At 46.9% G+C, this 25,057-nt stretch overlaps 2 protein-coding genes across 2 annotated transcripts; one reads left to right on the forward strand and one right to left on the reverse strand.

The window, feature by feature from the left end:
- The first annotated feature begins 696 nt into the window (after positions 1 to 696).
- Positions 697 to 3,773, forward strand: ASPHD1 (aspartate beta-hydroxylase domain containing 1). The gene is made up of 3 exons (XM_037507274.1): positions 697 to 1,617; positions 2,932 to 3,045; positions 3,510 to 3,773. The coding sequence occupies exons 1-3, from the start codon at positions 750 to 752 to the stop codon at positions 3,617 to 3,619; spliced, it is 1,092 nt and encodes a 363-aa protein (XP_037363171.1). The 5' UTR covers positions 697 to 749; the 3' UTR covers positions 3,620 to 3,773.
- Positions 2,668 to 17,017, reverse strand: KCTD13 (potassium channel tetramerization domain containing 13). The gene is made up of 6 exons (XM_037507276.2): positions 16,671 to 17,017; positions 15,261 to 15,430; positions 7,443 to 7,532; positions 7,303 to 7,355; positions 6,456 to 6,651; positions 2,668 to 4,698 (listed from the first exon to the last, which is right to left on the reverse strand). Exons 1-6 carry the CDS (start codon positions 16,912 to 16,914, stop codon positions 4,462 to 4,464), a joined length of 990 nt encoding a protein of 329 aa, XP_037363173.1. The 5' UTR covers positions 16,915 to 17,017; the 3' UTR covers positions 2,668 to 4,461.
- Between the last annotated feature and the right edge of the window lie 8,040 nt (positions 17,018 to 25,057).

Here is a 25,057-nt window from a genome sequence, read left to right on the forward strand (position 1 = left end):
TGTCCGCCGGTCCTCGCCCTCGCTCCGCCCCCTGGTCTGCCCGCCCTGCCTCCGGCCCCGCCCCTTCTTTTCGCATTGCGGGGTGGCTGGAGGTTGGCACGGTGCCCTCTGAGCCCCACGTGGCGCCCCGTGCGGCCAGGTGGGCGGCAAATCCGAAGACTCCCCCCCCCACCTTCCCCTCCCCGGAGTTGCGCTGCACTGAGGGGGGGCAGGGGGAGCTAGGCCAGAGGACAGTGGGGAGGGGTGACGTCAGGGTGAGTGGGAGCCAAGGAAAGAGCGAGCGTGGGGGAGAGAGGGAGAGAGGGAGGCCGGCGGCAGGCAGGACCCGCGGGTCGGGTCGAGTGAGGAGCGAGGGCAGGGGAGAGGGGCCGGGAGAGGCCGCCGCGGTGCACGGCTGACTGCGAGGTTCGCGGCTGCGGGTCCAAGTGGGGTAGGAGCTGCGGTCCGGGGAAGCCAGGGAGGTGGGGGAGGGGAAGAGAAAGCTCAGAGGGGCGGGGGTGGAGGAGGAGAAAGGGCAGGGGACGCAGAAGGTGGGGAAAGGGAGAGGCACTGGGGGGGAGAGGAAGCTGCTGGAGAGAGAGAGGGGGAGGAGGGTAAAAAAGGAAGAGGAGAGTTGAAAGGAGAAAGAAGAGGTTGGAGAGAGGGAAGGAAGGAGAAGGAGAGAAAGGGGCAGGAGGGCTGGAGGCACCTGAGGGAAGAGAGAAATACCAAGTGCAGGGAAGACCGCAGAAGGAGAGCCCAGAGTGAGCATGTGGCAGGGAGACAGCCTGGGGGAGGCCGCCATGGAAGGAAGGGGCGGAGAATTAGGGGGACAGGGGAGTTGGGGACTGGAAGATGCACCAGGCCTCTTGGCCAGAGCCTCCCTGCCCATCATGCCCGCATGGCCATTGCCCCTAGCCTCCTCTGCCCTTACCCTGCTCCTTGGAGCCCTTACTTCCCTCTTCCTCTGGTACTGCTACCGCCTGGGATCCCAAGACATGCAGGCTCTGGGGGATGGGAGCCGGGTTGGGGGTGTCGGTGGGACTGGGGGATGCTCTGAGCCTCTTGGGCCAAGCTCAGGGAGTTCAGGGGAGCCTGGGGAAGGACCAAGGGCAGAAGGCCTAGTGAGTCGTCGCCTTCGGGCCTATGCCAGGCGCTACTCCTGGGCAGGGATGGGTAGGGTGAGGCGGGCAGCTCAGGGTGGCCCAGGCCCTGGGGGAGGGCCAGGCATCCTGGGCATTCAGCGTCCAGGCCTGCTTTTCCTGCCAGACCTGCCCTCGGCTCCCTTTGTGCCACGGGATGCCCAGCGGCATGATGTGGAACTCTTGGAGAGCAGCTTCCCTGCCATTTTGCGGGACTTTGGAGCTGTGAACTGGGACTTCTCAGGGACTACCCCTCTGCCTCGGGGCTGGTCCCCACCCCTGGCCCCTGGGTGCTACCAGCTCCTGCTATACCAAGCAGGCCGGTGCCAACCCAGCAACTGCCGCCGGTGCCCAGGGGCCTATCGGGCACTGAGGGGGCTGCGGAGCTTTATGAGCGCCAACACCTTTGGCAATGCTGGCTTTTCCGTTCTCCTGCCTGGTGCCCGGCTTGAGGGCCGCTGTGGGCCCACCAATGCCAGGGTCAGATGCCATCTGGGTAAGTAGACGCTGCCTACAAACCACCTCCTTATCTCCAGATCTGTCTGTACCAGGTTTTTCGACACTGTGGTTCTGATCATGCTCTTCTCTGAACTCTCCCACCACTCCCTGCTGCCTGGAACATTATCTCCTGAGCTTCACTTACCTGCAAACCATCTTCCTAAGTTATGCATGGTCATCTGCCACCTGCACTGTGTCTTCTTGTTGCCTCCCCCCATGTTCTATGTTTTGTTGAAAAGGAATTCTCAGCCGACCTGAGGGTCTTAAACACCAGGTACAATGATAATCAGTATTCTATGCCCTCAATAAAGTGCTCATAAATACAAATTTAAACTTAAAAAAAAACTTTAAAAATTCTAGCCAAATCCTCTAGTCTGAGATTGAAGCCTATATTCTTCTTCATTTAGAAGGGGTGTTAAATATCTGGTAGCACCTAGCTGAGATTTTCTTTTTGATGTTTTAAAGATTGAAAGAAAATGGAAAAGAAACAATTTCATGATTGTTATTCAATGCCACGACCTTGTTTTGCTTATAGTCATCTCCTGTGCTACTAACTGGACCTGTTCTCTACTTGGGAGCGTACAGGCCTCTGCATCAAGGCCAGATCTTTTGTCTCTTTGTCTCCCCCCTTGTCGCTCCTTCCCCTCCCCTCCCACCTTGCTCTATATAAATCATGAAGGCCCCACAAAATTAAAAAATCACAAAGGCCTTCTGGCTGGTCCTGGCAAACCACACACACACACACACACACACACACACACACACACACACACACACACACACACACACACACACACACACACACACACACACACACACACACACATTTACTCTTAACCTAGAATGTCTCTCCCCATTATCACCTTCTGGAAAACTCCAACTTAGCCTCGGGACTCAAATGTTCAAGTGCCACACCTCCTCTGGGATGTCTTCTATTTACCATCATTGGAATTGGCTGCTCAACTGTGCGGTCTCTGGGCCAGAACGGAGTCAATAGTTTCATACGTCATGTAGAGAAAGGGACCTAACATACTGTAGGTTTTTGGGTGGCATTGTCAAAGGCCCAGGAGATGCTACTTCCTCCAAGAAACCTTCCCTTTTCTCTGAAACAGAATAGACTGTGAATCTTGCCTATCTCCTAGCACTTCTTTCATCTAATACTGTAGAATTCCACTTAGGTTACCTTCCAGAAAGTAAGGACATAACATCACACCACCTGTTGTTTAAGACCCTCAGATCCGTTTATTGACTGAAAGGGGTGAGTCCCCACAACAAAGGCAGAAATGTTGGATGTCTGGGTCTCTCTCCACAGGATTGAAGATCCCCCCTGGCTGTGAGCTGGTGGTCGGGGGCGAGCCCCAGTGCTGGGCTGAAGGACACTGTCTACTGGTGGATGACTCCTTCCTGCACACAGTGGCTCATAATGGTAATGGGGATGCTATTCTGCTAAGAGGGATGAGGAACTAAGGAGAGAAGGGGAATAGATTAGAGCTGCAGAATGGTTTCCTCCCTAGCACCATCATTTCCCAGTGCATGACCTGGGGTAAGTCACATGACCTCTCCAATCACCAGTGAAAAGGGGCAACTTTGTTACCTGGCAACTGCAAGGATTAAGTTAATGTAAGTGCATGGCAAAGACCCTGGGCAGGTGCCACCTGCCCAGTCTCTGGTACTTACTAGCTGTGTGGCTCTGGACAAGTTATTTAACCTCTTTGTGCCTCAGTTACTATGTATAAAGTGGGATTCTGATAGGACCTCATTGTTTTTTGATGATTAAAAATTAATACATTTAAGAGGTCAGAGCAGTGCCTGGCACTTACTTGAGTGCTTGTCTGAGTGTTTGGTGAGTGCTCTCAGCTGCTCTCCTGTCTCCATCCTCATGTGCCCTAGGTGCCCCTGAAGATGGGCCTCGAGTAGTCTTCATTGTGGACCTCTGGCATCCCAATGTGGCTGGGGCTGAGCGCCAGGCCCTCGACTTTGTCTTCGCACCAGACCCTTGAAGGAAGGCGTCCTCTTCAGATGTCTGGGCTGGAGAGAGGCTGCACCAGGGATGGCTTGAGTGCTAGCCAGGACCTCTTCTCCATCGCATGGGGAGGGGTGGGACAGAGGGTGGGAACTGCCCAGTGAGCACCGAAATATAAATTTTAAATCCTCTCCTAACTCCTGACTACTTTCTTCCTGGTGAAATGTTTGGGAGCCGGGCTCATGATTTCTCCCCTCCAACTAGTCTCACTCCTAACACAAGCCATCTTCCTGGCCCTCTCCCCAGGAACCAGCACCAAAACCTCAACTCAACTTTATTCCAATAATTTAATAGAAAATTAAAATAATAAATAATATGAAACAGACCAAGAAGATAGCTGGGCTGGTGCAGGTCCAGGCCAGACTAATACAAAGTTAAAGAGGTAGGGAGAATGGCGGGGGAAGGAGAGAAGCAAACTACTCTGTACAATGGTTGGGAGGTGGCTCAGAATGTCGTGGGTGTTAATAAGGGCTGGCTTGACACTTTGGCATGTACAATGTACTAAAAAAAGAGAAAAGGAGTTCTAAATTACTCTAAATCAGCTGGTGAGGGAAGGCAGCAGGGCAAGTCTGGGAATGAGAAGGAATGCAGGCCTTCTGAAGGGCTGTGAGGGGGAGTGGAGTGTACCGTTTTGTTAGCATTGAGGTGGGGGTGGATGGAAAAGGGCCAAAGTGAACTGTACCATGCAGTGAGGGGACAGAGGCAGACCCACGACTTGGCCAGCAAAGCCGGGGCAAAGGGCTGGTAAGGGGAGGAAGAGAGGGGGACCTGGTCCCCTGGCAGGAAGAAAACTGGTCCCATGGCAGGAGAAAGAACAAGTCAGTCCTTGAAAACAATTTGTTGGCCATGAGGACGCTCATCATGGGTGATGTGGCGCCGGACGTGGATCCTGCGGACACGGTGTTCCCGGTTCTCCTCATCCTCCCCTCGACCTGTCCCACCACCTCCAGCTGCACCCCCTGTGGCCTCCAGGAGGGCTGGGTCTGGTCCCCGGGGAGTCTCGTAGATCAGGATATTCAGGGTCTCTTCAAAGATCCGAGCTTCTGGGAATTCCACCTGCAAAAGGCCAGCAACCCCCAGCTCCTAACCTCTGGTCCAATCCCTTCCTCCCCGCACCCTCCTCTGTTCTTGCACCGGCACATGTTCTAGTCTTTGCAATCACAGGTCCTTTGGCCTAGACTGTCTCCCTGCAACTCCTTTACTCAGCAAGGTTACACTTTAAGACACAGCTTTGAAGTCAGGTAGAGCTATTCGCTTTCTCTCATTTTCTGTCAAGTCTCTTGGTATATTCTTTCATTTGGCAAATATTTATGGAGTCACTGCACTCCATGCTGTTCTAGGCATTAGAGAGATGAATCAGTGAACAGTTCCTGCCCACAGGAAGTTTACATTCTAGGGGGAGAGCAGAGGCATACATTTAATAAACTATAAACTGTCCAACGATGATAAATGTTATAGAAAAAATATTATAGGAAAACGGAATAGGGAAGGCCATGCCAGGAACATGACAGCTCTAAAGAAGGAGTTCAAAGGAGGCCCCACTGAAATGGTGACATTCAACCAAAAGCCAAAGGAGCCAGGTGGATCACCAGAGAAAGAGCAGCGTGGGAAGAGGCAACAGTTAAGTGCAAGAGGCCTGGCAGGAGTCCACTTAGTGTGTTACTTGAAGATCAGCAGCAAGAAAGCCAATGCATCCAGGCAGTGTGATGAAGAGGGAGGAGGGGTGAAACAAGAAATGACTGGGGGTTTCCCTTCTGTAGCTTGGAGGGATAACAAAGTTCATGATATTTCATTGGTTTATCTTCCTGTTTTTCCCAATAACAAAGGAAGCTTCCTAGAAGTTGGTCTGTTCAGTCAATCAGTGTTTCATAACGTCCACTGTGTGGTAAGGGTCTGTCTAGTGCTAGAGACAGGAGAAAACAGACAACAGCCCTTCCCTCAACAAGCTAACACCTTGCTGCTGAAGTAAGACCCCTGCTAGTTCCTTCCCTGGAAGAATACAATAAACATTGTGTCTAGCTACGGGAGTGTGACTAACTTTGGGGTTAAGTTTAAAGTTCATGAGTGAAGGTGTCCCCTAGAAAATGATGCTCAGCCTGGGTCTTAAAAGATTAAGTTCATTAGGCAGACAAGGGTGAGGAAAAGTAACTACATGAAGAAGGTATAGTGTGTACAGAGTAGAGAGGTGTAAAATAACATTGGATACTTAAGAGATTTGCGAGATGTATCTCTGGTGGATATGAGGCACAATCCCTGGCTGATAAGGGGCTAGATGACATGGCAGAGGGCTTATAATTCACTCAGCATTTCATTCACCATGATTTCAAGCCCGGCACAGTGCTTAACATAGAGCAGGAGCTCAGGAGTATGTGCTGATGATCGCCATGTTAGCGAATTAAACTCAGAATTCTAAGAGACTTGTGTGTTCTAAGAGCCTGAGGTGTGAAGAAACTGGGGTCATGAAGTCTTCTGAGAATCTAATGACAACTATGGTTCTTCTATATGGAAAAATGCAAACATACTCCTAAACCTCCATAATAGTTCACCGGACTACAGTCTTGAAACCCAGCCGACCGACCCAGATTAAGAATCCTGCTATATCCCAACACCCTCACTTCATAGTAGACAAAAAGAGACCCACAGAAGGCAGTTTGTTCAAGGTTACATAGCTAAGCTCCCAAAACTTAAAACTCTGACTCCTGACTCCCAGTGGTAACTCCCCCCAGCCAGACCTGCTGAACTGTCTTTGTCAAGGGCCCTGGTCCTACTCACCACCACACCCCTCCCTGATCAGGCCCTGAACCCCTTCTGACCTTGGTCTGCTTCTTCTCCGTAGCATAGACAATGGAGGTGCAGCACACCTCGGCGATTTTGCGGCCCTGCCCGTAGAAAGACCAGCAGCAGATCTCGTCCCCCAGTACATCCTTGAGGAAAAGCAGCCGCCCGTGGAAGCGCAGGGCCAGTTTGTCAAACAGCTCGATGTTCTTAAGCAGGTTGTCATCTGAAGTGCTGAAGACCAGAGTGCCAGGAGTCCTTAGCACCACTGGCTTCCCTCCCTTTGTTCCTCTCAGCACCGAGGCCCAGCATCTATCACTCTGGTCCTGCCTAGGAGGAGTTTGGTGCCCAGCAGTGAGTTTCCTCCACCCGTGGCCCAGGTCAAGCAGGCCTCAGAAAGGAAGCAGCATTTGCTGAGCAAACCCCAGCACAGCAGAATGGCTACTACCACAGGCTCTGGAACCAGGCTGCCTGATATGCCATCCTAGCTCCACCACTTTTCAACAGTCAATTCACCTCCTGATGCCTCAATTTCATCAGTAAAATGGAGATCACAATAGTACATGTCTCAAACAAGTGTGAGAATGTGAGTTAATATATGTAAAGCACTTAGAGGAATGCCAGCTACAAAATGAGCACTTAGTAAACGCCAGACATTATCATCTAATCCTCACCAGAACCCAGTTTTGCTGATGATAAAACGGAAGCTCAGAAGTAAAAATAACCTGTCCCAAGTACCCCGTGGGGAAGTGGCAGAATTGGAACTGCACCCAGGCAGGCTTTCTTTTCCTTCCTCTGTGGCCAACATTCTCCCTTTGGGCCAGGAGCGGGCTGTGTTTGAGCCCAGGATTCCACCCAGGTCACCTCCCACCCCACGGTGGTCACCTGGTGTAGGAGTACTTGTTGTTACTGCGGTTGTGCAGGAGCTTCACCACGGGCTGTCAGGGGAGAGAGGATGGAGGACGGGGGGTCAGGCTGCAGGGAGAGGCCCCCCGCATCCACCCTATGGGGTTCAGGGGCCTCACCTTGGAGGTGCTGGCCAGGAGCTGCTGCTCCTCCCGGGGAGATGTCACCGTGGGGATGAGGCACAGCGGGGACAGGTTCTCCCTTTTTTGCTGGAGAAGAAGTGGAAGGTGGTTAACAGCACAACCAAAGGTCACTCATTCCCCCCACTTAAAAGCCTTCAAAAGCTGCATATTGCCTTTGGGAATCAATCCAAGCTCCTGAGTGGCCCATAGGATCTGCAGGATGCAAACTCCAATCATGTCTCTCACACCCAGCCCTACTCTCCTCTGCATACACCCAGCCTGTGCTTGCCGGCCCTTTAAAGCTCCCACCTCCTGGAAATGGTCTACACTCTATTTGTTTAGGTGGCTGCCACTTCAGATTGAATTCTCAAACATGCCAGCTCTGAGGTGCCGGTTCTCCTAAGTTCCCTGGCTAAAGCAGCCTCCTCTACTTCCTCCTTTTCACATTGTCAGTTCGATTGTTTTACTTTCCCACGTTTATGGTCTGTACAGTCAGTGCAGAGCATACAGCAGAGGCTCAGTAAGTATCTGCTGGATAAATGAACCTACTGGAGTGGGATGAGGTTGGAGGCAGAAACCAGACACAAGTTTCTTACCTCTTTTGTCTTTTAGAATCTTTATGCTAAAACCCCTCTCACTTTTCTCACCCAGAAACACCAAAGAGGTATTTTTAAACTCATAAACTTTTTCTAAAATTATTATGGAAGAATAAAGGTCTATTATTTGGGTTAGTTTTTCAAGAATCAAGAAAAGTGACGTACCAGAGATTAAGACATCCTACCAACCATAGTAAAGAAAACAGTGCAGTTTGTTGTAGAAACAAACAAACAAAAACAAAGGAACACAAAAGAACACACTAGACACTGGGAAACAGACTGGTGTTATGTGTGAGAATTCATATTTATAGAGGACACCACAAATCAGTAGGGAAAGCATGGCATATAAACTGGTTATTGCTTTGGGACAATAAATTGTCCCAAAACTTAGCAGCAGTTTAAATCAACAACAAACACATTATCAGTTTCTGTGGGTCAGAGATTCAGGAATGGCTGAGGTGGATGGTTTTGGCATGGAGTTTCTCATGAAGTTGTAGTCAAGTGAGCTGGGCTGCAGTAATCTGAAGGCATGACTGAGTCTGGAGGATTTGTTTCTGAGGAAGCTTGTTCATACGCCAGTCAAGTGCACCCTGGCCACTGATAAGAAACTTGCTCCCTGTCATAGGTAGAGGCCTCTCAGTCTTTTAAGACCTAGATTTGTCAGCCCTATTGAGTGCAGGAGGAAACTAGAAAAGAGAATGAATACCAAAAGACAAGAATCATTGGGAACTGCCTTGGAGGCTGAGCTCCAGAGTTCACTTTCTGGCCCCCACTGATTCAAATCCTTCCCACATGCAAAACACACTCACCCCTCCCCCAAAGCCTCATCCCATTACGGCATCAGCTTGAAGTATAGAATTTTGTCATCTAAATCAGGTCCCGGTCATGAGGCACTTTGGGGTGCAGTTCCTTAACTATAGTTAAGTACATTTCATCTTGATCTGAAGACCTGTGAACTAAAGAGATATGTTATCTCTTCCATTCACTTAATATGCAGTGGTGGAACAAGCATTAGGATAACCACTAGGCACTCTTACTCAAAACAGGGAAAGATGGGAGGACAGGAGGCAGACAGAAGTCATGTCTTCATAGAAATTCCACACTTCCGTTGGCCAATGTTGGACACTCTGATGCTTACTCTTGTCCAGGAATGATTGTCTATGGCTCTTGATTTTGTCCTGAGTCATATTTCTTCTTCCATAAGAGACAGTCTGTGCTTGTGGCTTGTGTTTCCTTAGTCATCTTCTGGCCTATAGAACTCTGGGGAAACAAAGGCCTCTTCTCTTCTTGTACTGTCTCTGTCCCTTTCAGTCCAAGCTAGCAGTATTTCTGCCAGTATGTCTCTTAAAATCATAATGTGTCTTGTGAATCAGTTCATTAGACACAAGCCAAACCCACACACCTATGAGATAGGCTCTCTTACTTTAGGCTTGTGCTGACACTGCTGCAGGACAAAATCCTTCAGCTTCTTAGGCTGCTATTATTGACTGAATGACTCTCTGAGGCATCTTCTTAGATATTTCCGAGGTCTTAATCTATCTGAAAGCCATTTTGTTAATTCTAACATCATTCATTATCTAGAAAGCTGGAAATTTTCAAACCCAGTAATTACTGGCTTTTTATTCCACTTTTTCCCCCTTAGCATACCTCTCCTCTTTATTCTACTATAGACAAGAAACCTGGTGGCACCTTCAACATTCTATCTGGAAATCTCTAGGCCACCCACTTCAGTAGGTACATTTTCTATTTTCTACTGTGCTAAACTTCTACCACTACATATCAAGTATCCCCTCTCTACCAGTTTCTAGTAATATTTTCCTTGCCACAGTCTACTCAAAAGAATTCTATAAGCAGACTTTTTAAAGCTCTTTTGGCTCTGATTAACACGCTCTTCAAAGTCTTTCCAGCTCTTGTCCACTTCCCAGTTTTAAAGCCACTCCCACATTGTAGGTTTTTGTTATGGCAGAACCCCATTCTAGATAATTTTGGGGAACAAAGCACTACAAAGTAGCTTAAAACAACAATAAATATTTATTATCTCATACAGTTTCTGTGGGTTAGGAACTTGAGATTGGCTTAGCTGCTTGATCCTGGCCCAGCACCCAGCTTCTCTCATGAAGTTGAAAGTCAAATGTTGGCCAGAGCTGTTATTACTTGTAGACCTGATTGGGTTTAGTTTGAGGAACTGCTTTTGAGAAAGTACACACATGGCTGGGAGTTTGTGCTGGCTGGTGGCAGGAGGCTTTAGTTCCTTACCAAGAAGACTCTTCCTAGAGGTTGTCTGAGTATCCTCAAATGGCAGTTGGCTACCCCCAGAGTGAGTGATCCAACAGAGAAGCAGAAACCGCCTACTTTTTTTATGACTTGGCTTTAGAAATCACACACGATCATTTCTGCAGTATCCTATTGGTTATATTTTAAAGATATATATTTATTTATTTGTGCATACAAGAACTGGGGTGTAGGTCAGAGGTGCGGGGGTGAGACAATTCACCAGAGACAGTGGGGAGCAGAACAGGCAGATCTACAGAAATATACTGCAGAGGGAAGCAGCAGGCAAGACAGGAGAGGTCTGCTATGCCATAGGGTTAGTTCCCTGGCCAGGGACTGAACTCATGCTGCAGTGGTTGGCAATAGCTTGATAGTGCTGAGACTTCAATCCCTGTGCCTTCAGGGAGGCCAATATCCTATTGGTTATATAGGTCAGCCCTTTTCAGTATGGAAGGGGACTAAACAAGAGCCTATATAAGTAAGAAGCAAAAATTGTTGGTGGCCATCTTGGATGCTGGTACCTAGCTCACTCTATGGAAGACAAAAAAAAAGCGCTAAATCCTTAATTCATATTTACAAAAGTGAATTTCATTTAGATTAAAAACTCCATATATAAAAGATAAAATTATAATGCTAATAAAAAATGTAAAACAGGAAAAACTCTTTAAACAAAACCCTAAAAGGTTATAATGTTAGGCCAAAAAAAGGAATTTGATTACATTAACATCAAGACTTTCCCCAGCTAAAAACAGACATATAATATAATTAATTAAGGCAAGGATTGCCAAAAGGCATGTGATTGATATATAACTTGCCATTCAGACACAGGGCCTAAGAAACATTACACAGATTACTTTATAGTTGGCAACAAGGAAATGTAACTACAATGGAAAAATCAAAAACCCTGAATCTAGGGGTCATTTTAAGCATCACTAAATAATGGGTTGTATCTGCAATATTATGGTCTCTCGATATAACACAATATGAAATTTCTAACATTACCTAGAATATATTCTGACTGAAACATTTTATTTTTAAAGATTTTTTTTATTTATTTATGCATACAAGAACTGGGGTGTAGGCCAGAGGTGTAGGGGGGTGAGACGATTCACCAGAAACAGAGTAGGGAGCAGAACAAGCGGCTCTACTGAAATACACTGCTGAGGGGAGCAGCCGGCGAGATAGAAGAGATCTGTGGGTCAGTTCCCTGGCTGGGAATCTAACTCATGTTGCAGTGGCTGGTGGTAGCTTGATAGTGCTGACACTTCACGCCTTGCCCCACCAGAGAGGCCCGTCTAACTCAAACATTTTAATATCAAGCCTTTAACTCTACTGTCTAGTTGATAAAACTTAGGATAGGGTAGGGTAACAATTAAATGATACCATAGGGGGGCCTCCCCAGTGGCGCAGCAGTGAGCGCTGGGTTGCGAAGCTAGCCTCTGTGGCGCCGGTTCGATCCCCGGCTGCTCCCCGGCCACCGGAGGAGGGTCCCACATGGCGTGCAGACATTCTCTCAGCACTTCTGACTGTACCCAGTGCATGTATAAACAAAACAATTAAATAAAAACATGCCTTTATAAAAAAAAAAAAAAAAAAAAATAAATAAATGATACCATAAGTGAACAAAGGGCAAATTTGGAAAATGGGCCATTGGGCAAAGCCATGTGCAATTGATCTCTTCAATAAGTCATCACCAGGAGGAAAAGAGGTGTTTTTGGTTTGAAAGAAACTTAAAGAACATACTAACCAAATATAGTGCAAAGATCTACATTGGTGTCTCATTTAGATGAACCTTTTCTAAGAGACATTTCTGGAACAAATGGAGAAACCTGTGTATGCACTGGATATTAGATAAATTGACGGGGAAAAATGGCAAGTATTAAGAAACAAACAGGCTGGGCCTCCCCGGTGGCGCAGCGGTTAAGCGCTGGGTTGCGAAGCTGCCCGCAGCCTCTGCAGCACCGGTTCGATCCCCGACTGCTCCCTGGCCACCAGAGGAGGGTCCCACATGGCGCGCAGACCTCTTCTGCCGCCCGCTGCTCTCCTCAGCAGTGTACTTCGGTCCTTCTGCCTGCTCTGCTCCCCGCTCTGGCTCTGGTGAATTCTCTCACCCTCCCGCGCTTCTGACTGTACCCAGTGCATGTATAAACAAAAACAAACGAACAAACAAATAAATAAATAAATAAAAAACATGCCTCTATTTAAAAAAAAAAAGTAAAAAAAAAAAAAAAAGAAACAAACAAGCCAGCACATACAGCATGATCATACTGTGGTCTACACACACACACACACACACACACACACACACGAAAGACCTGGAAGGATATTTGGTGCTTTAATTTTTTTGATTACCTGTGTTCTCTAAATTTTTACAACACATATGTACTGCTTTAAAAATAATAAATGGCTACTTGTAATAAAAAAATCAAGGAACTCTATTCAACAACAGTTGCCACAGACAGATGACATTCTAAGAGAAATTACTAATAGCTAATTACTGATAGCTAATACTGACTAGAAATTATCTTAAACAGATTTTTTCAATTGAGATTTCTCATCTAAAATTCAAAACCCAGCAAATAATTTTAGTGGCTATTTTCTCAATTGTCCCGAGAATGGTTAGTAAACAGTACCATTCTAGATGCACAGGAGAAAAGTTAATTTATTGTGTACAATACATGCCTTAGGGCTTAGTTCTCCTTAGGAAGGAAACTACACATGGCTCTCCTGCAAAGCAACAAGACAGGAAACAGCAAAAAATTGATAAAGAATATGAACAGGCAATTTGCAGAAGAGGGGAAACAAAAAAGCTAGCGAGCATATGAAAAGATACTCAGTCTCAGAGGTGTACAAATTAAGATGCGACCACTCTATGCCAATCACACTAGCAAAATTAAAATGCTGGATGATGCCATGTGTTGTTGAGAATATACAGAAAACAGAATCTTTATGCACTACTGATCAAAGTATAAAGCGCCGCAGCCCCTCAGAAGCATATTCTTGCTCAAATTTGTTTGTATGTATGTCCTGTGACCCGCAGTTCCACTCCCAGCTACCTCACCGGAAAACCCCGGGCCAGGACCCACCTACAAGGCTTGCAGATGCACAAGGGTGCTCATGGGGGAGACAGAAGTGGGAGGGATATGTATAATATAATATGGTGAATGCATGCCATACGCGCCTGTGCGGTAGTCAGAGGCAAAGAACTACATGTACACATAGCAGCATGAAATAGATCTTGGAAAAAAAAATGTTGAATTAAGAAACAGAACACATAATCCAAAGCTCAATGCCATTTATAGAAGTTTTAAATTTGCATATAAGACAATGCTTTAGCTTTTAAAGGGTACAAATATAATCCAAGCATTTGTATCCAAACATTAGAATCGGAAAACAAAAATAAGAACATTGAACTGAAAGGCTTCCTATGGGGAAAAGGAGGTGGGCAGGGGATTGGGAATGAAGGAGAAAAAAAGATGTGCACAGACCAGTGGTGATGAAGTACTACACACTGGGACGTACAGTGAACTCCACTCTCCACACCTAAATCTTAAAAACAAAACCCTCCAAACAAACACGCAAACTCTAGCTGATAGTGGGGGGGATTAAATGGTCTGAGGGAAACCTGGAAAGGAGGCAGTTGGGGCACAGGAAGACAAAACACTACGCTTGGGAGTCAGACAAAGTGGGGTTGAATCTGAGCTCTGCTGCTTACTGGCTCTTTGGCCTTGGAGCATCCCCATTTCCCTCACATTTATTTTGCTGTCAAACAGTGGTACAAGCAACAGAATTGCTCCTGGCACAGAGTGAGGTGTGAGGTTACATTGAGTAAATACAAAACCATTGAATAAGAAACCATTTCCAAGATGATTTAGTTCAATGTTTTTCAAACTTTTAGTGGTAACCCTATAATGAGTCATTAAGTTTAACTGGTCCCAAACAGCATTAAAAAGAAAACAACATATCAAAGTATATTTCACTAACAGTATCACTTTATAAAATTCTAATATTAGTTATATATGAGTATGAAATGCATTTTCCCTTTAAGGGATATAGTCAAAAAGTTTGAAAAATATGGTTATTGTCCAAGGAATTCTATACTTTTGGATTTCAAGACCCAATAAGTATTCCTCAGGATAACAGAAAGTTGTTTTCCACAGTTGCCCTTTTAGTATAAAGGGCATCAAAAAAGAAATTCATAATCTTCTACTAATACTGTATCATAAAAAGGACATTCTAATATTGTAAAAACCTAACAGAATAAAAGGCTTTATGTAAAACTCACTACATTGTACATCTTTTTCTCATTCCCCTATCTTTTGGAACCTTAGAACAAAATGCTAGAGGTAGGAATTGACTCACTCAAGGTCACTCAGTCAGCTGTGGTACACATACCACTTAACCCATTGTGTCCTGACTGTGTTTTCCAGAACCCAAAGAAATTCACGGAAAGAATCCCTAACTCTGTATTATTGGTGACTGCTTCCATGACATATCATTGCTTAAAAAAAATTTTTTTAAACCCTGGGGGACTGAGTCTCAGGATAGAAAGTGATCATGGAGGCCATTATATTCCAATTTATATTTAGGGGTTTTTCCAATAGAGTTATTTAGGATTTCTGAGTAAGGGAGAGAATAGAATGGGATTATGTTTAACGATAATTATTTCAAGATAGTAATATATAATTGGTTGGGTTGAAACAGCAAGAAGCAGAGTGGTCATTTAATCACTGCATTGGTCTTGGCATGAGGGGGTCAGAAGGTCCCAGCCTGAGGCAGCAGGAATGCCAAGTACAGTATCCCTAAATTCTCTGTAGAATTGAGGGGCAGGCCAGAGCCAGTCTCTCCAGGCTTCTTTCTTTTCCTTTTTTTTTTAATGTCCCTGTATCTAACTGTTTGAGCAGCTCTCTCAGGGACATGTGACTCAGAGATGGGGAGGGACCCTCACCTGTAGTGCCAGCTGGCAGTCCTCAATCAGGCCCTGTACCAGGTAGTAGTGTGCTTCACCCAGTAGCTCTCCCAGTTCTCTAGTACTCTCAGGCAGTGGCACAGACCCGTCCCGCAGGTAGTTGAGAATTGTACCAAAATGGCGGCCGCTCCGGTCAATCAGCACCCAGCCTGGTGGGGTGGGGAGAGTCAGGAAGAAGGATGGCTTTGCTGGGGTTCCTGGAGTTATTAAACGTTTATGAAAAAATGGATTCCAAAGCTACAATTAAGTCTGAATACGGACCTCGTTCAAACATCTACTACTACATTCGAGAAAATTCCTTTAAAACAAATCCCATAGGTCCCTTTTTAATATATCCAGGCAGAGAGATTAGTCTTATTGATGAACCTCTAACTTCCGGTATTAATTCTGGCCATCCCATTTAATTAAAATGTCCTCCCCATCCTCCAGTTCACTACCATCTCAACCTTCATATTCTTCAAAGGATTATTACTTTCTACAATTACATGTATTTTGTTTTTTGTATGTTTATTGTTCTCCACCTCCCCACAGAAAAAACTCCATAAAGTGAATCTTGTCAAATGCCTGTACTAAAGTATCTAGCATTAAATGGCACTTTACAAATACCTACTCAATAAGTTAGTCACCTTCAGATATTTGCAGACTGAGCCTCACTTGCCAAAATTTATTTTCCTGAACTCACAATCCTCGTTAACCCTCTCTGAATCCTGCCCTCTTGCTCCTCCCGCCGCCCTATTTAAGCTTCCAGTTGGGTGTGAGGAGCCCAAACCTGAATGCAACACTTCAAGAAGGTTACGGTCTGCCTGTCAAAGAGAGACGTCCACCCTCCATACTAGTGTCCTGGCAAATCCAAAGTGGCCTTCTCCTTCTATAATCTGCATTTACAGATGGATTCCTAGAGTGTCCAGGGATCTGTGTTAGGGCAACACAGAGAGACAAAATCCTTCAACCCTCCAGGCTCTTGTTAGTGGTTGTGAGGTAGAGAAAACGAACAAAATGCTGGGCCGTTGGAAGACACAGATGAAGGCTGCCTGGAAGCCAGGTTGATTCTCTTGAGCTGAGTGAGGACTGAAAGGCTGGGAGAAAGGAAGAGCGGGTGGGAGTGGTAAGGAAATTTCTGAGGTGCCATGTTAAATCACTTACCACCTGGCAGAACAGGGGGATAGGGGGGGGTGCTCCATCCATACATGCTGGTTCTTTCTGAGTAGAGACTGGGGGAGGATGGAGCTTATGAATGAGACAGGAAAGATGAAATGGGACTAAGGGGGCTGGAGGAGGTGAGAAGCGGGTGACAGGACACAGTGAGACGAGAGAAGGGCATGGGGGCCGGGAGACTGGGAGACAGAGGCTGGGTCTGGAGGATGGAGGACCGCACAGGTCGGGGCGTACCTCCGGCGTCCGTGAGCACCTCCGCGCGGCCGCTGAACATGGCCTTGAGCAGGGTGTCCTGTCCCGTGAGGGTGCGCAGCGTGGTGTAGTGCAGCGAGCCGCCCACGTTCAGCTTCACGTACTTGCTGTTTGGGGTCAGCGGTCTGAGACCGTAGGTGGCGGGGCCAGGCTCGAGACCCGAGGGCTTAGGGGCTTCCAGGGCCGGGGACTCGGCCGCCGCCGGGCCTGAGGCCTCGGCCGACATGGCCGGTGGCGTCAGCGGGCGGCGAACCTAGGCTCTCTCCGCGCCCTCCGGCCGCCCCCAAACGCCCTGGGACCCGAGCCCCGCGCCCCCGCGCCCACACGCCGTTACTCCGCGACGCCGGCCCTCGGCCCCATCGCGCCCGCCCTGCCCGGAAGCCGGGCCACGCGACTGCGCAGGCGCGTCCCGGCCCCGCCCCCGGCCGCGCGGAGGCCCGGAGCGCGGAGCAGGCGCGGTGGTCCCCGGAGCGCCGAGGGCGTGCGTGCTGCCGGGGCTTCCCGAGCCTGGAGGCTGGGTCCCCGGCCTGGCCGGGAGACGTGATCCTGGAGGCCGCCGGCCACCCTCTGGTGTGGACAGCTACGTCCACGTCCGGTGGTTGGGTCTCTGCTCTCTCAGCGCTTCGCGGGCTTGAAGGGAAAGAGGAGGCTCAGGGAGGCAGGGGCTTGGACAAGGGCTCCCACTTCCCGGCCCCGCGTTTGACATACAGAGGAGAGAGCAGGAGCGTTGTCCTGTAGCCTGAAAGAAGGCCAAGGCCCCCCTGGTGGCACAAGGGGCTAGGCACCACATTATGAAGCAACCCGCAGCCTCTGCAACACGAGTTCGATCCCCGGCCGGCCAGGAGCTACCCACACCGCGCAGCAGACCTCTCCTGCCTCACCGCTGCTCCCCTCAGCGGTGTGTTTGTCAGTCTGCCTGTTCTGTTCCCCGCTCTGTCTCTGGTGGGTCCTCTCACCCCCCGCATCTCTGGCCTGTACCCCAGCTCTTGTATGCCTAACTAAATAAATCTTTTTAAAAAATAAAGAAAGAAGGCCAAGGGCGGTAGTCTCCCAAAGGAGATGGTAGTAGTGCTAGGGTGTGAGAAGTAAAGACCGTCAGAATGCGAGAAGCGACCCCTTGGTGGTGTGAAGGAGAGTTCCAGGCAAGTGCAAAGGCCCTCTGGCAAGACCCTAGAAGAGTTGGAGACCAGAAAGAATGTCTCCAACTGGCGCAGCTGGGCAAAGGTCTTAGAATCCTAGTTACCCGAGGAATACATTGTTAACTGGTGGAAAGTGTTTTCATCCGACCCCCGGCTGCATCCTTTTGAGAGGTGATACATCACAGATTTTTTTTTTTAATTTGGATGAGAGATCTTTTATTTTTTTAATTTTATTTTTATATTCCCCAAACAATTGCAACCCCTTTATTTTGACCCCAATCCTTCCCCCCCCCGATTTTTTTTAAAGATTTATTTATTTGTTTGTTTATTTATACAAGCACTGGGTACAGTCAGAAGCGCGGGAGGGTGAGAGAATTCACCAGAGCCAGAGCGGGGAGCAGAGCAGGCAGAAGGACCGAAGTACACTGCTGAGGGGAGCAGCGGGCAGCAGGAGAGGTCTGCGCGCCATGTGGGACCCTCCTCCAGTGGCCGGGGAGCAGCCGGGGATCGAACCGGCACTGCAGAGGCTGCGGGCAGCTTCGCAACCCAGCGCTCAACCACTGCGCCACCAGGGAGGCCCTACATCACAGATTTAACAGTGGACTTAAGTCTAGCAGGGACTTTTGCTGGAGGAAAAACTAAACATAGTTCTAGTTTCACCCTGCACCAGTTCTCTGGGTGATCCTAGACCAGAGTCTCTGGGCCTGCTTGGTGCCTTTTCTGCTTAGTGAGGGGGAGTCAACTTAAATGCCTGCAGGAGGCAAATGTATGGGGTGGGTTAGTTACAAGGTACAGATACCCCGGACATATTTCAGGTTTATTCCAGACCACTGAAATAACAAAAATCACAGTATAGCGAGTCATACAAAGTTTTTGATTCCCACCGTGTGTAAAAGTTTTGTTCTACAGTCTGTCCTCTTACCTAGCATTTTGAATGTTATTTGTCTAGAAAGGAAAAGTCTAGGGAAAGGACATGTGAGCAATCCTGAATGTCTAAGGGCATCATAAGTCTATTATTGCTCAGTCTTTGGTAAGTGAACCCCACTTCTCCTTTTAAGAGTTGGGGGTGCCAACCACTGAGGGTCGCGTACTAGTTAGCATGCTAGAGTCTAGTTTATTAGCAGAATGAACCAAGGCGCAGTAAGTCTATGCTACAAACTAACCCTAGAGGCTGTGGAATTCAGAAAGTATCCACAGAACAGTGTCCTTTGGATAAACTTTGCCTCTGGTCACTATTTCAAGCCTTTATAAGGACTTCTCTCTGAGTTTTGTCTGTGTTCTTGAGAGCTGCTTTCTTTCATTTCTTCTGCCCAGAAGCAGGTCGTTGCCTCTGGTCCCTGATCAACTATGATTAGCTTTTTGCCAAGTCCTAGAGATTCAGGGTAGGATTGCACAGCGCCCTGCTTACAGACCTCTCAACCAAAAGTGACCTGATACCTACTTCCTTCATGTTTTCTCGCGATGACACTACTTGCATGTTTACTTCTCTAAAACAGTTTCATTTGGTGCAATTTGGAATTGCAGTAGTCATTTTGGGGAAATCTAGGCAAGAACAAGATTTGTTTTTTTTTTTAAAGATTTATTTATTTATGCATACAAGAGCTGGGGTACAGGCCAGAGACGCGAGGGGTGAGAGGACTCACCAGAGACAGAGCAGGGAATAGAACAGGCAGAATGACTGAAATACACTGCTGAGGGGAGCAGCGGGCGAGACAGGAAAGGTCTGCTTCGCCATATGGGTTTCTCTCTGGCTGGCCGGGGATCAAACGCATGCTGCAGAGGCTGTGGATTGCTTCACAGTGCAGTGCTTAACCCCTTGTGCCACCAGGGAGGCCCCCAAGAACTAAATTGTTTATTTGAGAGGTACCTCAGAACAAAAGGGAAGAGACCCCCATGAGGAGAGTGTCTGTCAAAAAGAGATTATTTTAATATAGGTGTGATTTTATTTCTGTACTTTGGAGGTTAATAAATGCTGAATTTTTAATCATATAGCTCTATTGTCAACTGCCTTTTTTTTTTTTTAAGATTTATTTATTTATTTATACAAGCACTGGGTACAGTCAGAAGCGCGGGAGGGTGAGAGAATTCACCAGAGCCAGAGCGGGGAGCAGAGCAGGCAGAAGGACCGAAGTACACTGCTGAGGGGAGCAGCGGGCGGCAGGAGAGGTCTGCGTGCCATGTGCGACCCGCCTCCGGTGGCCGGGGAGCAGCCGGGGATTGAACCGGCGCTGCAGAGGCTGCGGGGGGGGGTGGGGGGCAGCTTCGCCACCCAGCGCTGCGCCACCGGGGAGGCCCCTGCCTATGTTATTTTTAAGATTAGCTGGAATGTCACTCTTTTGTGTGTGCGTGTGTATGTCAAAATCTGTTTCTCTCCATTTAAAGTATCTTCTCCTTGAAGATTAGCCTTTTCGAATGTACCTTCATATTTGTCTGAAGTAGTGCCCCTTTACTTTATTTTTTCTTTTGCTGTCTGTTTCCCTCTCTTGAAAAACTTTAATCAAGATATTTTCCATTTACTTAGTGTACTCCAGGAATATTTAGTCTGGTTAAACAGTCAGTGGGTGGAATACTTTCCAGTGACACAGTTGTATAGAAAGGTCTTGATACTTAAATAAAGTTAACACAGCATGATGTAAAAAAATTACTTCCTTGATACCCATAAGTTATTTCTCTGATTCACTCCAATCTTAGAATGAACCATTATAAACTTACATGACTAGTTTCTGCAGGGGGACATCTAATACCTCCAGATTTATCACCAATAAGTATAAGCTACAATTCCAGAACACCCACCTAAGTAGCTCTGCATGATCTGAAACCTGGAGATTTATAGTCTTCTGGGGAAGAATCAGAAAAAAATCATTGCTCTTGAGTCTATAAAAAGAACTTTTAACAGATAGCTAGGCCTATAAAACTCCAAGTTGCTGATGCTTGGATTCACGTCTCCCAACTAAAAAGACATGCATCACTTTCTCCTGAGTACTGGACATCCAGTCCATTAGAGTTCTTAGAATTCTCTGGAAGCTCAATGTAGCAGCTTTTGTGTAAGACAGTGGGACAAGATGCTAACTGCACACGTGAACAGCTTTTGTGAAAGACAACAGAACAAGGGTAATTTTTGGCTCTTCAGTACTCTTTTTCCATACCCATGTTCTCCTAGTAATCGTGCCTATTACTATGTTCAACACCCTCTTTAACCGACTTAAGCTTTTCTTAATATGATCTTCCCTATTTTCATCCTGTTACTTTTAACCACCTGTGGTCTTCTTTTGCTATTAAAGAATTATGATGATGTATATTTCTCAGACCATAACTGTTGGGGGAGAGGATGTCCTGAACAGACTCCACAAACTCTTCTGTCTCGCCTGTTGCTCCCCTCAGCAGTGTATTTCAGTAGATCCACCTGTTCTGCTCCCCACTCTGTCTCTGGTGAATCCTCTCATCCCCCGCACCTCTGGTCTACACCCCAGTTCTTGTATGCATAAATAACTTTTAAAAAATTAAACAAAAAGGAAAAGGGAGTTCCTTCTACAGGTCCTTTCCAGTGTTAAGTTTTCCATTCTGTACATAATTAATTGCAAAGTTGGTATAAAAATTGAACCTGAACAAAATGATTATGTTAAAGTCATTGTAACCCTACCAAGAAAACCTAGGTCATCAGGAATGGGAACTAATGTTGGGGCTATAGTAGTCGGTTTGTGCCTTCTGAGATATGCCAACCAACTGGCAAGAAATGTATGACTCCACTTGGGGTACATGTCCACCCAAAACTCCAAAAATGACTCCACTTGGGGCACATGTTCACCCAGGAGTCCGCTACTTCTACAGTGGCAAATGATAGTTATGCTCCTACCACAACCTGTGCCCCACTAGGGTTCAACTGCTCAGGTTTGTACCTGCCTGCTACACACCTGTGTATTTACCCTGTGTATTCAGGGTATTGTTAGAGGCTACCACTGTTCCAATGGTTACATGTTTTCAAAATAATATCCAGGAATCTCCAAAATGGGGTAATCAGAAAAACTCCCAGGAGCGGTAACCTACTATTCCCTTATGCTGCCTATACTGTGAACTACCAGTAGGGATAAAACTGCTGGAGAGGTGATCTGGAATCTGTCTCTAACCTCAGAGATATAATAAATGACACAACCTCTGCTCAGAAGCCCAACAACCAATTTAAATTTATTTTTTTATTTTTTAAAGATTTATTTATTTATGCACACAAGAGCTGGGATATAGGCCAGAGGTGGGGGTGGTGGTGAGAGGATTCACCAGAGACAGAGCAGGGAACAGAACAGGCAGATTGATGGAAGTACACTGCCGAGGGGAGCAGCGGGTGAGACAGGAGAGTTCTGCTGCGCCATGTGGGTTCTCCCTGGCGGGCCGGGGAATCAAACTCATGCTTCAGAGACTCCTAACCCCTTGAGCCACCAGGGAAGCCCACCAATTTAAATTTATATCCATGAACCAGGCCTCCCTGGTAGCCTAGGGGTTAAGTCTCAGAACTATGACCCCTAGGGTCCGAATTCCATCCCAGCCAGGGAGCTAACCCTCATATAGTGCAGCAGACCTCTCCTGTCTCACCCACTGCTCCCCTCAGCATTGTATTTCAGTAAATCCACCTGCTCTGCTCCCCACTCTTACTGGCGAATCCTTTCTCCCACCCCCCCCCAATCCTGTACCTCTGGCCTACACCCCATAAAGAAGATAAAAACTTAAAAAAAATTCTTGAACCAAGGGAAAGTTTATGCCTTTGCAAATACTCTTTGTTAAGTAAGTATAAATACTACTCATTAAGTAAGACTATCTGTGACTATGTTAAAAGAAAATTCTCTTAAAAAAGACAAAACAGACTTTGGTCATGTTTTCATTGCCTGGGTTTGATAATCTTGGCCCCTGTCTTCAGGGCTTATCACAAGGATTAATAACCATTCAGTTTCTAGTAAATTCCTGTATGTTGGTTAATAGACTGTTCAGTCTCAAATGCTACTGTGCAATCATCTTGTTGGAAAATTTGACAACTCTCCCTGCAACAAAAGGAGAGACCAACCTAGTCTAGCTATAGAGGTACTCTTGACAGTTTCCTGATGCGTGAAATCTTGGCAATGATGAAGCACCAGATAATAAACTAAAGTCCTGAGGTGCAACTCCATCTGCCGTTGGCCAACAGGGGAGACTGAGAAAGAGAAAGCAGCTCCTGGCAGCCTGGGGCTGGCCTGGCACTATCATCTAGGCCTTGGTGTTGATAAAAGCTGGTATGACAGGTATGACATTCACAGCTAGACTGTTGTTTTCTCTTTATGAACATAAACAATTTTACAGGACATCACCAAGACAGACTGCTCTATGACTGTGATGGATAAAAAAAAAAAAAAAATGAGCCCACTCTGTGATGACAGAGTCATGTCTGAACATGGACAAAAACAGGAACATTATCTAAATGACATAAATGACGAATATTCTCGTGTTGGCTAAGCTAAAGGACTTCTGTTTCATCTATTATAGCTTTGGCCTTGCTCCTTTCTTCTTCTTTTTTTTTTTTTAAGATTTATTTATTCATGCATACAAGAGCTGGGGTATGGGCCAGAGGTGTGGGGTGGGGGGTGAGAGAATTCACCAGAGACAGAGTGGGGAACAGAACAGGCAGATTGACCGAAGTACACTGCTAAGGGGAGCAGTGGGCGAGACAGGAGAGGTCTACTGCACCATGTGGGTTTCTCCCGGGCCAGCTGGGGATCAAACTGTCCCCAGAGGCTGCAGACAACTTCATAAGTTGCATCTTAACCTCTTTGGCCACCAGGGAGGCCCAATCTTGCTCCTTTCTTCCTATATTTTATTTTATTTTATTTTATTTTATTTTATTTTATTTTATTTTATTTTATTTTTATTTTATTTAAAGAGCTATTTATTTATTTATACAAGAACCGGGGTACAGGCCAGATGCGCGGGAGGGTAAGAGGATTCACCAGAGACATAGTGGGGAACAGAACAGGCAGATTGACGAAATACACTGCTGAGGGGAGTGGCGGGCATGACAGGACCCTCGCCTGCGCCTGCCGGCAGGGATTGAACAGACACTGCAGAGACTGCGGACAGCTTCACATCGTTGCGCTCAACCGCCTGCGCCACCAGGGGAGGCCCTCTTCCCACTTTTTAGATTAAAAAGTTTAAGATATAGGGCCTCCCCAGTGGTGTAGCAGTTGAGTGCTGGGTTTCGAAGCTGCCCGCGGCCTCTGCGGCGCCAGTTCGATCCCCGGCTGCTCCCAGGCCACCAGAGGGAGGGTCCCACATGGCACACAGACCTCTCCTGCAGCCCGCTGCTCCCCTCAGCAGTGTACTTCCGTCTGCCTGCTCTGCTCCCTGCTCTGGCTCTGGTGAATTCTCTCACCCTCCCGCGCTTCTGACTGTACCCACTGCATGTATAAACAAAACAAACAAACAAACAAAAAACCAAATAAATAAATAAAAACATGCCTCTATAAAAAAAAAGTTTAAGATATAACTTCAAGATTAAAGAGTGACACCTGAGGACTTTAGTTTCATAGAACTACCCCCACTTCCTCACAGCATCCATACCTTGAATACTCCCCAGAAACCTAACATCAGCTCAAGTCCTACAATAAGTCATTTCCTAACATCCTCTTACTGCGATGATCCAGTTTCCTATACTGTATGGTCTTCTTCAGGGCAATGAATGAGTCTGTGAACCCAACTTTGTTGTCTTACGTGTGCTCTTGAGCACCTTTGGTGGGAGGGTGTTGGTATTGGAAATTGAATTTTTTTTTTACTGAAAGATTCTGATTTTAAAAAAGTTGACTCAAAACAGGTATTAGGGCCTCCCTGGTGGCGCAAGGGGTTAAGATGCAACCTATGAAGCTATCCACAGCCACTGAGGCACGAGTTTGATCCCCGGCCAGGGAGCAACCTACATGGCGCGGCAGACCTCTCCTGGCTCGCCCGCTGCTCCCCTCAGCAGCATATTTCAGCCAATTTGCCTGTTCTGTTTCCCAGTCTATCTCTGGTGAATTCTCTCACCCCCTGCACATCTGGCCTATAACCTGGTTCTTGTATGCATAAATAAATCAATCTTTAAAAAAAAAAAAAACCCAGTATTAAACATTCTGAAATCTTATCTGCGGATTTGATTTGGCTCGAGGGCTGCTAGTTTTCATCCTTTTAGTCGCGTATATCTCCCTTCTGGATGTGACGGTTAATACTGCTGTGAATGGT

Source organism: Talpa occidentalis, unplaced genomic scaffold, assembly GCF_014898055.3.
Source record: "Talpa occidentalis isolate TD23 unplaced genomic scaffold, MPIMG_talOcc4v2.1 talOcc4.12, whole genome shotgun sequence".
NCBI lineage: Eukaryota > Metazoa > Chordata > Mammalia > Eulipotyphla > Talpidae > Talpa > Talpa occidentalis.